This window comes from Sphaerodactylus townsendi, linkage group LG06 (genome assembly GCF_021028975.2).
Source record: "Sphaerodactylus townsendi isolate TG3544 linkage group LG06, MPM_Stown_v2.3, whole genome shotgun sequence".
NCBI lineage: Eukaryota > Metazoa > Chordata > Lepidosauria > Squamata > Sphaerodactylidae > Sphaerodactylus > Sphaerodactylus townsendi.
Genome location: NC_059430.1, coordinates 1,998,980 through 2,011,845, shown reverse-complemented (window position 1 = coordinate 2,011,845; position 12,866 = coordinate 1,998,980). Strand labels below are relative to the sequence as shown.

The following is a 12,866-nucleotide window of genomic DNA, read 5'->3' as shown; positions in this document are numbered from 1 at the left end:
CCAAACCTTCACCTGGGGTTTGGCCTCCCTCTTGGCAGAGTGCAGGTGGGGAGGAGGGATCGGATGCTCTCAGCCTCACCCAGGAAGCCTTTGGAAATGCACACATGACAGACCACACACACACACACACACACACACACACACACACACACACACACACACACACACACACACACACACACACACACACACACACACACCCTGGGTCAAAAGGTGGAGTCTAGCAGTTATGCAAGTATTGCAGGTTGAAACCCCGGACGAGTACATTTTCCTGGAGACTTCAAGGAAGTGTTCCTTGACCTGACCTGACCTGGCCAGTGGGAGGGGGAAGAGCAGTGAGTGGTATAAAACTCCCTGGGAGGATGGGGAGGGTCTCTCTCTGGTGCTGCTGATTCCATCGGGGCAGGCAGAGCTCTCGCGGGGTCTTCTGGAAGCAGCCATTGCCAGGGACTGGATGTCCTGTCTGGGCAGAGGCCCCAAGGTCTTGTGAACCCTGAGGACCCCGGGACCTCGGAAGAAGCCATTGCAACTACAGAGCCTGCGTGCCTGCGTGCCTGCGTGCCTGCGTGCCTGCGTGCCTGCGTGCCTGCGTGCCTGCGTGCCTGCCTGCCAGCCTTAGGTGAGGGGATTCACACCTCTCTTTCATACCCTTTGCTCCTCCGCCCGTTGCTGTGCTGAGAGTGCGCAGTGGGGCATTTTCTTTCTCTTCCTTTCAGTGTGGGCATCTCTGTGCCACTTCAGACCCACGTTCTGGACATGCTACATTAAAAGGAATGCCAAGAAGGAGGGGAAGGTTGGCAGGAAGGAAGGAGCCAGCGGGAAGGGGGCGACTCCCTCAGCAGCCCCCATGGTGACCAGATGCCCACCACCAGGCTGTGTGGGGCGGCCATTTGCCCTGTGTGCATGGAGATGAAGGAGCATGATTTCCACTCGTCAATCTGCCCTTGAGGTCAGTGGTCTTCCTGGGGAGACTGGGGGCAGCAGTGGGGGTGAAGCCAGCCTCAGACAGACACCCGGATGCCCTGGACACTCCCATCCACCCCCCCCCCACCGCCCGGGGTCTTCTAGCCCTCCGTTCCTGGGTACAGTCGTTGAGAGACTGACCGGCAGCAGGACCACTCCGGGCTCTTCTTGGAGGACACTTCGGCTCTGGGTCCAGCTTCCAGACTGTCTGTGAGATGGAGACCTTGCTGGTCGCCCTCACAGACCATCTCTGTGGACAACTGGGTCGAGGGCAGCCGCTGCTGCTGCTGCTGCTGCTGCTGCTGCTGCTGCTGGAGGATCTCTCTGCAGCATTGGACACTCTCAGGTATCTACTGACCTGCCACTGCCTCACCTGTGTTGGCTCACGGGGGACAGTCATTTAGTGGCTGGGCTCAGCTCTCCAAGAGTGTGGATGGAAGGGGTGTCGGTGGGGAGGGTCTCACCAAGATACCCGCTGGTAGGTGGGGTCCCCTTGCCCAGCTAGTCCAGACATCAATATGCAGATGACATCCAGCTGTATCTGTTGATGGGCGAGCAGCCAGCCAGGTGCCATCTCAGACAAATTGGCCAGGTGTCTGGAGACCAGGGCAAACTGGTTGAAACTGCACTGCAGGTCGTGTGTGTGTGTGTGTGTGTGTGTGTGTGAGAGAGAGAGAGAGAGAGAGAGAGAGAGAGAGAGAGAGAGAGAGAGAGAGTGTTTTGGTCCTCAGCCATTTTTAGAACCCCTGGGTCTTCGTGGCTCCGTGGGCACCTCCTCCTGCCCTGAGAGAACCTCTTTCGCTCCTGGCTCAACCCTGGCTGGCCCAGGCCCAGGAGGAGGCGGCCAGTGAGCCAAGTGCCAGCCAAGCAGACCTGGCAGATTTGCCAGCCCCGCCAGTGCTGAGCTCAGCCTGCTCCCAGCTGCTGCCACTCTGCATTCCTGCAACCAGTGCTGGCATTCAGATAGTTTAACAACCGGTTCTGCCGAAGTGGTGCGAACCGGCTGAATCCCACCGCTGGCTGCAGCCCACCAGGAACTCTCCCCGTAAGTTGAACTTTCCGGGAACTCTTTCTCTCCCCGCTTGTTTCTATTGCATCTCGGAAGCACTGACTGAGGAGCAAAATGGTTGCCCTGGTTTGTTTCCACCCAGCCCAAAGGTGTGTGTGTGTGTGGGGGCTGGGCAAAGGGACAGGGGCTGCCTGCAGGAGTCCAGTTCTCCTCCAGCGGAGGGTTTGGCAACATCTAGTGCACAGGTGTCAAACTTGCGGCCCTCTAGATGTTATGGACTACAGTTCCCATCATCCCCATGCCATCATAATGTTGGCAGGGGATGATGGGAACTGTAGTCCATAACATCTGGAGGGCCGCGAGTTTGACACCTAAGATCTAGTGCTTGCCAGACGTTCAGCAGCCTCCCCCAAAAGTTATTCGTCGCCTGAGTTTCCTTCAACAATTGGAAGACCTCTTTCCCCACAGTCCGGAACTCCCCCTTTGCTGCAAAGAGGCAGCGGGGGGGGGGGGGGGGCACAGCCTCCCCCAACCACAGGACCCGGCCCTGCCGCCAAGCCCCTCCCTCTTTCTCCTGGACCCCCCTCCCCGGCTTGTGAGGGGGTGGCTGGGGAGGGCCAGTTTCAGTCTGTGTAGTGGTTAAGAGCAGGTGCACTCTAATCTGGAGAGCCGGGTTTGCTTCCCTGTCCTGCCACTTGAGCTGTGGAGGCTTATCTGGGGAACCAGATTTGGTTGTGCACTCCAACACATACCTGCTGCGTGACCTTCTCAGCCGCATCTACCTCACAAGGTGTTTGTGGAGAGTGGGGGTTTGTCAGCCCCTTTGAGTCTCCCTACAGGAGAGAAAGGGGGGATTGGAGTGGACTCTCCTCCTTCTTGTTCCGGCCAGTTGCTGAGCCAGCAGGATTGGGCGGTGGAGGGGAAATGGGGGGGGGGTTGCTCAGCTCTCCCTCTGGCTGGAAGGAAGGCACGTGCCGGCTGCAGAAGGGCCGGGGGTCCCATGAGACCATGACGTACAGGAGGGGCTGAGTGCTCTACGGAGGCCGAGGGGGAGGGGGAGTTGGCGAAATCCCACCCCCAAAACTGTAGCCGCCGCCGCCGCCGCCGCCGCAGGGCGCCCTTCCCCCGTCCCCGCACGGCCTCTCGCTTGACAGGAGCCGCATCCTCGAGCCCTGCTCCGGAGCGGAGGTTACGGCAGGACACGGGGCGGGAGCAGCTCCATGGCCCTCCGCCAGGCCCGGGGGCCCTTCGGGAAGCGCGCAGACAGAAGCCGTCTCGTCGTCGCAGGCAGCTCGCTGCGCCGCCCCCCTCCCCTCCCCTCCCTCCCCTCCCCTCCCGCAACCCGCCAAGTCAGCACCGGCAAGAGGGAGGCGGGGCGGGGGGCGCCACGCGGGGACATCCCCTCGCCTTTTCCTTTGGGGGGCTGCCAAGCCTCGCAGGTGCTGGAAGGGGAGGGGGCTTCTGGAGTGCAGCTGAGGTTACCGCGGGCGTCGAGGCCCAGCCCCCCCCTCCACCCGCGACATTTATTTGAATCTGAGATAGTTTCATTTTATTGGGTTATGTTATATTAGTACGAAAGGGATAAATTTCATAATAATTTTCCTCATATACTTTACTACTAAATGTTAATAGTACTCGAGGGCCCCTTCCGCACACGCGAAATAATGCGTTTTCAAACCACTTTCACAACAGTTTGCAAGTGGATTTTGCCATTCCGCACAGCTTCAAAGAGCACTGGAAGCAGTTTGAAAGGGCATTATTCTGCCTGTGCGGAATGAGCCCTCGAGAATAGTTACTGGTTTTACACAAACTGGTTTTAAAGTTTTAATGGGTTATTTCCCCGTTTTAATGGATTATTTCCCCGTTTTAATGGGTTATTTCCCCGTTTTTAAGTCACCTGTTGTATGTGAATAAGATCTCCCCACAAAAACCAACTGTTTGTTCTACACAGGAATTTGTATTGGCAGATTCGAAGTTTTATGACTGCAATAAATCAACGTCTTCTTCTTCTTCTTCTTCTTCTTCTTCTTCTTCTTCTTCTTCTTCTTCTTCTTCTTCTTCTTCTTCTTCTTCTTCTTCTTCTTCTTCTTCTTCTTCTTCTTCTTCTTCTTCTTCTTCTTCTTCTTCTTCTTCTTCCCGGAGCCAAACGCTTTGCCCGCATCTGCTCTGAACTGGAGGCCGCCGGGAGTCCTGCAGAAGCCCCCTGGAGACACGTGACTCTTGGCAGAGCCCCCGCCCCCATGCCCTCGACCGACCCTCCTGCACCCTCTCCCGGGCACCGCCCCCCCCCCCCGCCCGCTCGTGCAGGGTTCGAGGCCGCCCGGCCGTGGGGAAGCATCTCGGCCCAGGACGAGGGGGGCTCCTTCCGAAGAAGCCGCCCCCACAGCGTTGCCCACGCCGGGGCAGTCCGGTGGGCGTCGGCTCTGACGACTTGGGGGGGGGCAGCCCTCCTTCGCAGTCACCTCTCCAAGGGGCGGCCGGTCGGGGATTCCCGCCCCCTTCAGTAGAGGATGCAGGAAGCCGGTCTGTGCCCGGCCCGGTGGAACTCTGTCTGCCTACCTGCGAGCCCTTCTTCGATCTTCCCCCCCCCCCCCCCACGTGTCGCCAGCCACAAGCCCTTCCTGGATTTCCTGGGGACCGAGTGGGGCCCGGCATGGCCACGCCTCGAGGGTAGAGCCGTTGCTCTTGCTGGCCGCCCCCCGCCCCGCCATAGCGCCACAGCCCCGCCCACCCAGACCTTCCGCCGGCCCCTCTCCGGGACGCCTGCCCCCCCCCCCCGCGCTCTGCTAGTGTCCGGCGGCGCCCCAGCCCGAAGACTGCTTCGCGGACGGGCACCTTAAGAACATAAGAACTAGCCTGCTGGATCAGACCAGAGTCCATCTAGTCCAGCTCTCTGCTCCTCGCAGTGGCCCCCCAGGTGCCTTTGGGAGCTCACAGGCAGGAGGTGAAAGCAATGGCCTTAAGAACATAAGAACTAGCCTGCTGGATCAGACCAGAGTCCATCTAGTCCAGCTCTCTGCTCCTCGCAGTGGCCCACCAGGTGCCTTTGGGAGCTCACAGGCAGGAGGTGAAAGCAATGGCCTTAAGAACATAAGAACTAGCCTGCTGGATCAGACCAGAGTCCATCTAGTCCAGCTCTCTGCTACTCGCAGTGGCCCCCCAGGTGCCTTTGGGAGCTCACAGGCAGGAGGTGAAAGCAATGGCCTTAAGAACATAAGAACTAGCCTGCTGGATCAGACCAGAGTCCACTAGTCCAGCTCTCTGCTACTCGCAGTGGCCCACCAGGTGCCTTTTAAATTAAACAGGCAGGAGGTGAAAGCAATGGCCTTAAGAACATAAGAACTAGCCTGCTGGATCAGACCAGAGTCCATCTAGTCCAGCTCTCTGCTCCTCGCAGTGGCCCACCAGGTGCCTTTGGGAGCTCACAGGCAGGAGGTGAAAGCAATGGCCTTAAGAACATAAGAACAAGCCAGCTGGATCAGACCAGAGTCCATCTAGTCCAGCTCTCTGCTACTCACAGTGGCCCACCAGGTGCCTTTGGGAGCTCACAGGCAGGAGGTGAAAGCAATGGGCTGCTGCAGCTGCTGCTCCCCCCCCCCCCATCACCTGGTCTGCTAAGGCATTTGCAGTCTCAGGTCAAGGAGGAGCAAGATTGGTAGCCAGAGATCGACTTCTCCTCCATCAATCTGTCCCCTTCCTCGCCGCAGCCCCGCCCCCACCCCCAGTTCCATCCCAGGCAGGGAAGGAAGGAGAGCGGCAGGGGGGGGGGGGTGGGGATGATCTGCCACTTTCGGGCACCCGAGCAGAAGGGGGACTTTTCCCCCCCCCCCCCCCCCCCACGGCTCAGGCCAGAGAAACCAGACGCGCCTAACAACAACGTTCACCTTTATTCACCGGACTGTAAAAATTAATAAAAATAGACGCTGCATTTCTGTCTTTCAGGTGCCATCATGAAGGCAGGACACGGATGCTGGGTCCAGGTGAACCCCCCCCCCCCGGAAAGTTCTGAGCAGCTCCGTAGAAACCGACCAAGCGACGCCCCCCCTCTTGCCCGCCTTCTGCGGGGGGGGGGGCTCTTCCGGAGAGGGCGCGCTGTTGGCAGGCGTGGCTCGGGGGCCCCGGCCCTCCCTGCGCCCCGCGGGGGAGGGGTGGTCTGGCAAAGGAAGGCGGGGCCGCGGAGTCGGGGGCTAGACCCTCCCCCCGAGAGTTGCTGGGGCCCTACTGGGCGGCCTCCGATGTACTTTGGGGGGGGATTCCCACTCGTGAACAATCCCCCCCCCCACGCCGCCGCCCCAGCAGCTGGGAGGTTTGTTCGAGTCGCGTCGGTTGCGCGCCGCCTTCCTTTCTCCCCAGTGGGGACGCACAGCCAGCGGCTCACGTCATTCCCCTCCCTTCCGACTGATCTTCACTACAACCCTCCCTGTGAGGTAGGCGAGGCTGAGAGCGCCCGACCGGCTGGCCCTTCCATGGCGCCGCTGCAGCGCAAGAGAGGGCGGGGACCGGGCGCCTCTCCGTCCTTGCCTGGGGCTCTTCGGGTCTGCCCCGCACCGGAAGAAGCGCGGAGGAGGACAGTTTAGGAGCCCCCCCCCCCATCACGGGCGCGGGGGGGGGAGGATTGTTATTGCCGGCCGTGGTGGCTGTAAAGGGCGACCACCTGGGCACACCTGCCGCCACTGACGCCCCTCCAGCCCCGGACCTCCTTAAGGGGCAGGGCACGTGCCGGCGGTCGCCGCCGCCCCCCCCCCCCCCGAAGCCCGGCCAGAGGGACGAGGACAGCGGGGTGCGCTTGGGAAATCTGGGGGCTTCGGGGGAGCCCCGCACTCCTCGCGGTAGACCAGAAGGCCTTGAGTCAATGTCCCCCCCCCCGCCCCTCCCTGCACAAGACGGTTCCACAGTCTCCGGGGACTCCACACCACTCCGGGCTCCCCCCTGCAAGTCTGCCTGGGCGTGCTGGGCTCAGTTAAATCCGGATGGCAGCTGGGGGGGGGGGGTGTCGGTCCTTGTGCAGGGGAGGCTCTGGCGCGGGGGGGGGGGTGGGGGGCGCTCTGGGCCCTCCGCTAGCAGCTCCGGACTTGGTCGACGTGGCCTCGGATGAAGCGCAGGAGTTCGCGCAGCCGGTCGAAGGTGACGGAGACGACGGTGAAGGCGGAGTCGTCGAGGCGGGCCCGCAGCTGGCCCAGGTCGGCCTGCGAGGAGGGCGGCGTGTGGAGGGGGCAGCCCAGGTGGGCGGCCAGCCGCTGCCAGAGGCTGCGCAGGTTCTCCACGTCGTTGGACACCTGAGCCGCCGGCTCCTGTTGCAGCAGCGCGCCCAGCACCTGCTGGAAGCGCTCCAGGGCCCCGTCGATGGCCCCGAGTCTGGCCGCCGGTAGCCGCTCCGGGATGAACTCCAAGCCGCGGATCCGCAGGCGCAGCTCCGGGAACTGCAGGGGGAGGGGGAAGGGACCAAGGAGACGGGTGGGTGGTGCCGCCTCTCTGCACTGCACTGGGCAGCAGCTAGGGGAAGGGCAGAGGGGGCGCACGCGAGTCTCCTGCCATCCTGCTTTGGAGCACCGAGCGCTAGGGTGGCCCCCCGCCCCAGAAACCCCCGGGTGGGATTTAGGCAGGTGGCTCGAGGGGTGGGAGGGCGGGTGCTGCTTCGTCGACAGACCCCTGCCCCCCAGCAGAAGAGACGTGGCCGTCGCGGGGAGCTCCTCTGGAGAGCCCGGCCGGCCAGTGGTTGTGGCTGCCCCACGAGGGCCGTACCTGCGGACAGCTCACCTGCAGCCTGCTCTGCTGTCCTGACACGGGGGGTCGGGCCCCCTGCGCTCCCGGAGCACAGTCGAGCTCCTCCTCTGCAGGACGTGGGGGCGCCGCCACAGGCGCAGGGGGCGGGCGGGGAGGACCAGAGAAATGTGAGGGGGGAGGTCACGGCGCCCTTAGTCCCGCCCTGCTGGCGCCTTACCTGTTGGACGCGGGCGATGGTGACCTCCGAAAGGGCCTGGATGTCCGAGCGGAGATCGGCGCCCACCAGCTGGCTGTAGAGGGCGGCCACCCAGAGCCACGCGAGGCCGCGCCAGGAGAGGCCCGCCGCGTCGCCCATCTTCCTGCGCAGGCAAAGAGAGCCCTCCTCAGTCGCCCGCAGAACCGGTGGGGGGGGGGGGGGCCGGGCCCGCAGGAGGGTCGCTGCGTCTCAGGCATCTTTCAGCAGGCATCTGGGGCACTGCTGCCACCACCCCCCCCCCCGCACCCTGGAGCCAGCCCCGAGTCCCGCCACCCCCTTTCCAAATCCAGCGTCTCCAGTGAATTCTGCCAACAGGGCACAGACTTCGCCCGCTGGACGGGGGCCTGCATGGCCAGTGGTGGGCACTTTCTCCCCGGGGGCCGGACTTTGAGCTGGTGGGCATGGGGCAGGAACGCCCCTCGCCCCCTCGCCTTGCCCGGCCCTTGCTGTGGGGCGAGGCTGTGCCCAGGCAGGGGGCTTTGGCGAGTGTGGGGAGCCTGGGGGACCCCGGAGCTTCCTCGTGGCTCAAGCTGCGGCCATTCGAGATGCGGGCGGGGACCGGCGCGGGGGCGGGGGCTGAAGGCTCGCTCAGCTTCAGAGCCTGCAAATGACTGGGGAGGGGGGGGGGAGGGGGACTGCTTCGAAGTTGCCTCCGACAGGAGACGGAAGCCGCGGGCTAGGGCGCTTGGGAGAGGGGGCAGGGGACGCGCCCCCAGGAAGGCAAGACGGGCTCCGAGACTGGGGGATGGGGGGGGGGGACTTGCGGTCCTTGTCTGGCTGGAGGGACTGGGCCATCAGGCACCGGGGGCAGGAGGGCCGGCGGGGGGGGGTGCGCTGGGCAGGTCCAGGGGAGGGTGCCCTGACTGGCTGGGGGGGGGGGGGGGAAGCGACTGGCTGATTGGCTGGTGACGCTGAAGTATTGGGGTCTGGGGGGGGAGCCTCGCCCAGGGAGATCGCGACATCCCTCGCCATCCCGATGAGAAGGGGGTCGTGACTCAGCGGCTCCTCCCCCCGCCGCTCAGCAGCACCTCCAGACCTTTCCAAGAGCTGCCCCCCCCACTCTGTAGGTCCCAATCCCGCCTCTTCCTCCATAGCAGCTCATCACCAAGCGTGGTGGCCGCTGTTCCACCTTCCGCCCAGCCTTGGCACCCCCCCCCCCGCCTCCTGCCCCTCCCCGGAGGCCCCTTCGGGTGGGAGATTCGGAAGAGCACCAAATGAGGAACAGGGGGGAGGGGGGGTGAAGGCTCGACCGACCAAATGAATGAATGAATGGATGAATGAATGAAGTCTGAGAGGAAGAGAGGGGGGCGGTGGGGGCCCCTTCCAGGACTGGCCGAGGCCTCCCCGCCCGCCTTTGGGGGCTTTCGCGCTGAGACGCGTCCAGACTAGCTGACATCCCCCCCCCTCTCCCTGCTGCGTCCTGGCTCTCTGCACGTGTTCAGAGGCACCAGCAGCAGGAAACTCGGCCGCGCTCCGGGCGTGGGCTGGGGGCTCCGGAGGTTGCCCTGACTCCCGGGCCCGGTCTTTCTGGGGGGGGGGGGGGAGAGGGGACGGCCCCTGGCTCACCTTGTGGCCACGGCTGCTGCTCTCCTCGCGGGCGGCTCTGCGGCTCCATCACGGCAGCCCCCCTTTTATTCCTCCGGTCCGGAGGCGGTTCCGCAAGGGGCGGGCCAGAGCTGCGGCAGGGGAGGCCGGCCCGCCCTTCGGGGGGGGGGGGAAGCCCGGGCAGCACCCCGACACGCCCCGCCCGCCGGCCCCCGCCCTCCGCAGAACCGCTCCGCAGCCAAGCGGGGGGAGGGTCCGCCTGTGCGGAAGGAGCCCCCGAAACTGAGACTCAGGAGGACCTTGGACTTGGGGAGCAGCGGGGCGCCGGGAAAGTGCCCCCCGTGTGAGTGGGGGGGGGGGATTAATGTCCTCTGCGTTTCCCGCCCTCAAACTCGGGGACAGCGAATCATAGAGTTGGTAGAGATCCCAGGGGTCATCCAGTCCAACCCCCCGCTTTGTAGGAAGACTCAGTCGGAGCACCCTGGACAGATGGCCGGCCAGCCAGAACCGTGCCGCTTCCGGTCCAGATCCCAGCGCGCTCCCTCCCGAGGTGACCACGGAAAGGGCGAGCGAGGCAGACGCGGGGGGGGGGGCGTTCTCTTTGGGGCTGCAGGCACGAGGGACGGTGAGCGGGGTCTCCCACCCTCTGCCCTGACTCGGAAATGAGGCCGGCCCCAACTCAGGGGCTGCTGTTGCAGACGCACCAGAGAAGCACGCGGTTCGCTCGTGGAACTCCCTGGCACCAGAGACAGCGGCCAGTTCAAAGCGGGGCCAGTGAAACGCCAGGAGCAAGAGAGCCCCCCCCCCCCCACCCCGGCTGTTGGGGTCTTCTTGCTCTGAGCCCGACAGATTTTCCGATTCCGACTCAGTTGTGTACCGACTGTGTCGCAATCGCCAATAATACTTGGATGGAAGTCCTGGAAAAGAGACGCCGCTGACGGGAAGGCGCGCTCAGACATCACCGCCCCCCCCCCCCGCCGCCGCCACTTCCCCGCTCTCGTTCTGTCTGTCTCGTTGGGTTCTCTTGTATCCCCCCGGGTGCAGGTTTGGGGCCGGGCGGGGGAAATAAAAGTTGTAAAACCATTTGAAAAGTGACCGGCCCTGTGGCAGGAAGAGGGAGGCGAATGAAACAGGCCGGCTGGTCGCCCCCGCCCCCTCCCTCCCTCCCGGTCTCTCTGCTGCGGCCCCTCCGCAAAAGGCTCAGGTTCCCCTCCCGGAAAGAAAGGCGATGGGGGGGGGCGATACTCGGAAGCACACACCCCCCCCCCCCAAATGGCCTGGTGGGGGAAACGCTTCCTTCTCAGCAAAAGCCAAGTCGTGGGAGGGGAGGTGTTACTCTAGAGGAAGGGCTGGCGGAGGGAGCGACGCCAGAGGGGTGCCTGTCACCGGAGGGGCGGCCGTCGGCGCAGTAGAAAACGCGGGGGGGGGGGCGCCCCAAAGACTCATTTAATGCTGGACCAGGCGGGGAAAGCGAATATTCGTTGCACCTGATTCGTTGCACGCAACGGAATCTTGTTTTGGTCTGCAACGAAATCTGGGTTCCCAGTGACTCCCGCGAGACTGCTGAGGATTTAGGCAAACGAAGTGGGTGGGGGGGGGTTTGCATTGAAAGAGGACCCAACAGTTGGGTGCTGTATCACCACGATCGCCTGCTCTTTTTTTGGGGGGGGGGGGCGATCGCAGCTCTGCTCAAGGGGGAGGGGCGGACGGGGGAGGCTACTCGTGCAGTCTGTCCGGGGGTCAGGTCTCCAACCCTGAAGCAATAAACAGACTCTGGATGGTCGCTCAGCGGCGTGTATTGATTGGCATCGCGGCACCCCGTGTCTGTCGAACCTGGCTTTGGCGGCCCCCTTTATTCTGATGTTAGCCCCCCCACACCCCCATTTCCCCAAGGAATGTGAGGAAGAGTCAGTTTGGCGCTAAGGGGCCCCGAGGTCCGGGATAGGCAGAGATGGACCCACCTGGCCCAGCAACAGCTGGAGGGGCGGCTGTCCCGAAAGAGCAGGCGGCCGGCGACAGACCTCTTGCAGCGACCGCATTGAGCGAGGAACGCGTCATCTCCCGCATTTATCTTTTCATTTAAAAAAAACCCTCTCCTCCTTTTTCATCCTATTTAATCGGGGAAAATTATAAAGCAAACAAGTTCTCAAGGAACAGCCTCGGGTGCGAAACACAAAAGAGGACAATTGCAAGAAGCCAACTGATATTTGCTATTTTACTATTACCCCCCCCCCCCCAAAAAAAAATTCCGCCTCCCCTAAGCGCTCCCCCCCCGTCTGTCGGGACACGATCCGTGGCCTGCCTTTATTAACCTGGGGGCCCTGACTTCCTCGGCGTTGACCCATTCGTTGTGCCCTGCTGAAAAGTGGGTCCAAGACGCTAAGTATCGCGGCCACCCCCTATAATCCTCGAACCCATGATAGAACCCGCTTCCTGGTGCAGGTCTCCTCCAGTCCACTTGGGAGGGGGCACCGAAAGATCGGCGGGGCGTGCGTGTGCTGTGCGCTCTCTTGGGGAGGCGGTCAGCTGGTCACTCCCCCCCCCCCCCCCAGCGGAGACATTGCCTGTCGACCGTTTCGTTCTGCTCTTTGAGGAATCGCCTGGATTACCTTTCTTTGCCCCCGTTCTGGGCGGCGGTGGGGCTCTGCTGGTCCCGGTCACTCGCTGGCGGGAGCCTTGCGCCTCTTCCAGGCCAACCCTGGCCAAGTGGATCCACCCCGTCAGGGCGTCCGGGTCGCCCACGCCCAAGGCAAGAGATCGGGATCCAGGCCGCCGTCTTCGAACACGAGCGTGAAGAAGCTCTCCGGCCGGATGCGGCTCATCCCCTGCAAAAATTCGCCCGTGTCTTCGGCCACGGATCGGGACCCCGGTCGCAGATTCTGGAGTCGGGCCCAGGCTTCGCCTTCCAGGCGCAGGAGTTGGGCCCGGGATTCTGCGTCCTCGAACCGGCGCCGCAGGGATCGCATGCAGCGGTCAAAATCTTGCAGCTCCGGGGGGCGTTTTCTTCGGACAGCCCCACGAGCCAGGCGGCCGCCTCCCCTTCCAGCAGCGCCCCGGCCTGGGACCCTCGCTGGGCCTCCGTCGGGAACTCCCCGTCCCCCACCATTCGCATATAGGAGCCCACCTCCACCAGGGAGCCGGGGGGGGGGGCTCTCGGGGTCCCCGCGAAAGGTGGCCTCCTTCCGCTCCGTCCTCTTCCTCCAGGCCGCCCCCGGAGCTGCTTGCGGCGTGGCAGGCGAGCTCGGGCTCCAGCTCCTGCGGGCGGGGGTGGGAGGCCGGCCGGGGCTCCTCCACCCCCACCCCCACTTGCAGAGCCGCCGGTTGCTGCTGGAGGAGGCGCAGGTCTGGTCGCATTTCTTCTTGCATCTC

General features: G+C 63.6%; 1 protein-coding gene across 1 annotated transcript; it reads right to left on the bottom strand.

Moving 5' to 3' along the window:
• Positions 1–5,840: 5,840 nt before the first annotated feature.
• LOC125434461 (leptin) lies at positions 5,841–9,541 on the bottom strand. The gene is made up of 3 exons (XM_048499873.1): positions 9,519–9,541; positions 7,914–8,055; positions 5,841–7,392 (listed from the first exon to the last, which is right to left on the bottom strand). The coding sequence occupies exons 2-3, from the start codon at positions 8,049–8,051 to the stop codon at positions 7,030–7,032; spliced, it is 501 nt and encodes a 166-aa protein (XP_048355830.1). The 5' UTR covers positions 8,052–8,055; positions 9,519–9,541; the 3' UTR covers positions 5,841–7,029.
• Positions 9,542–12,866: the final 3,325 nt, after the last annotated feature.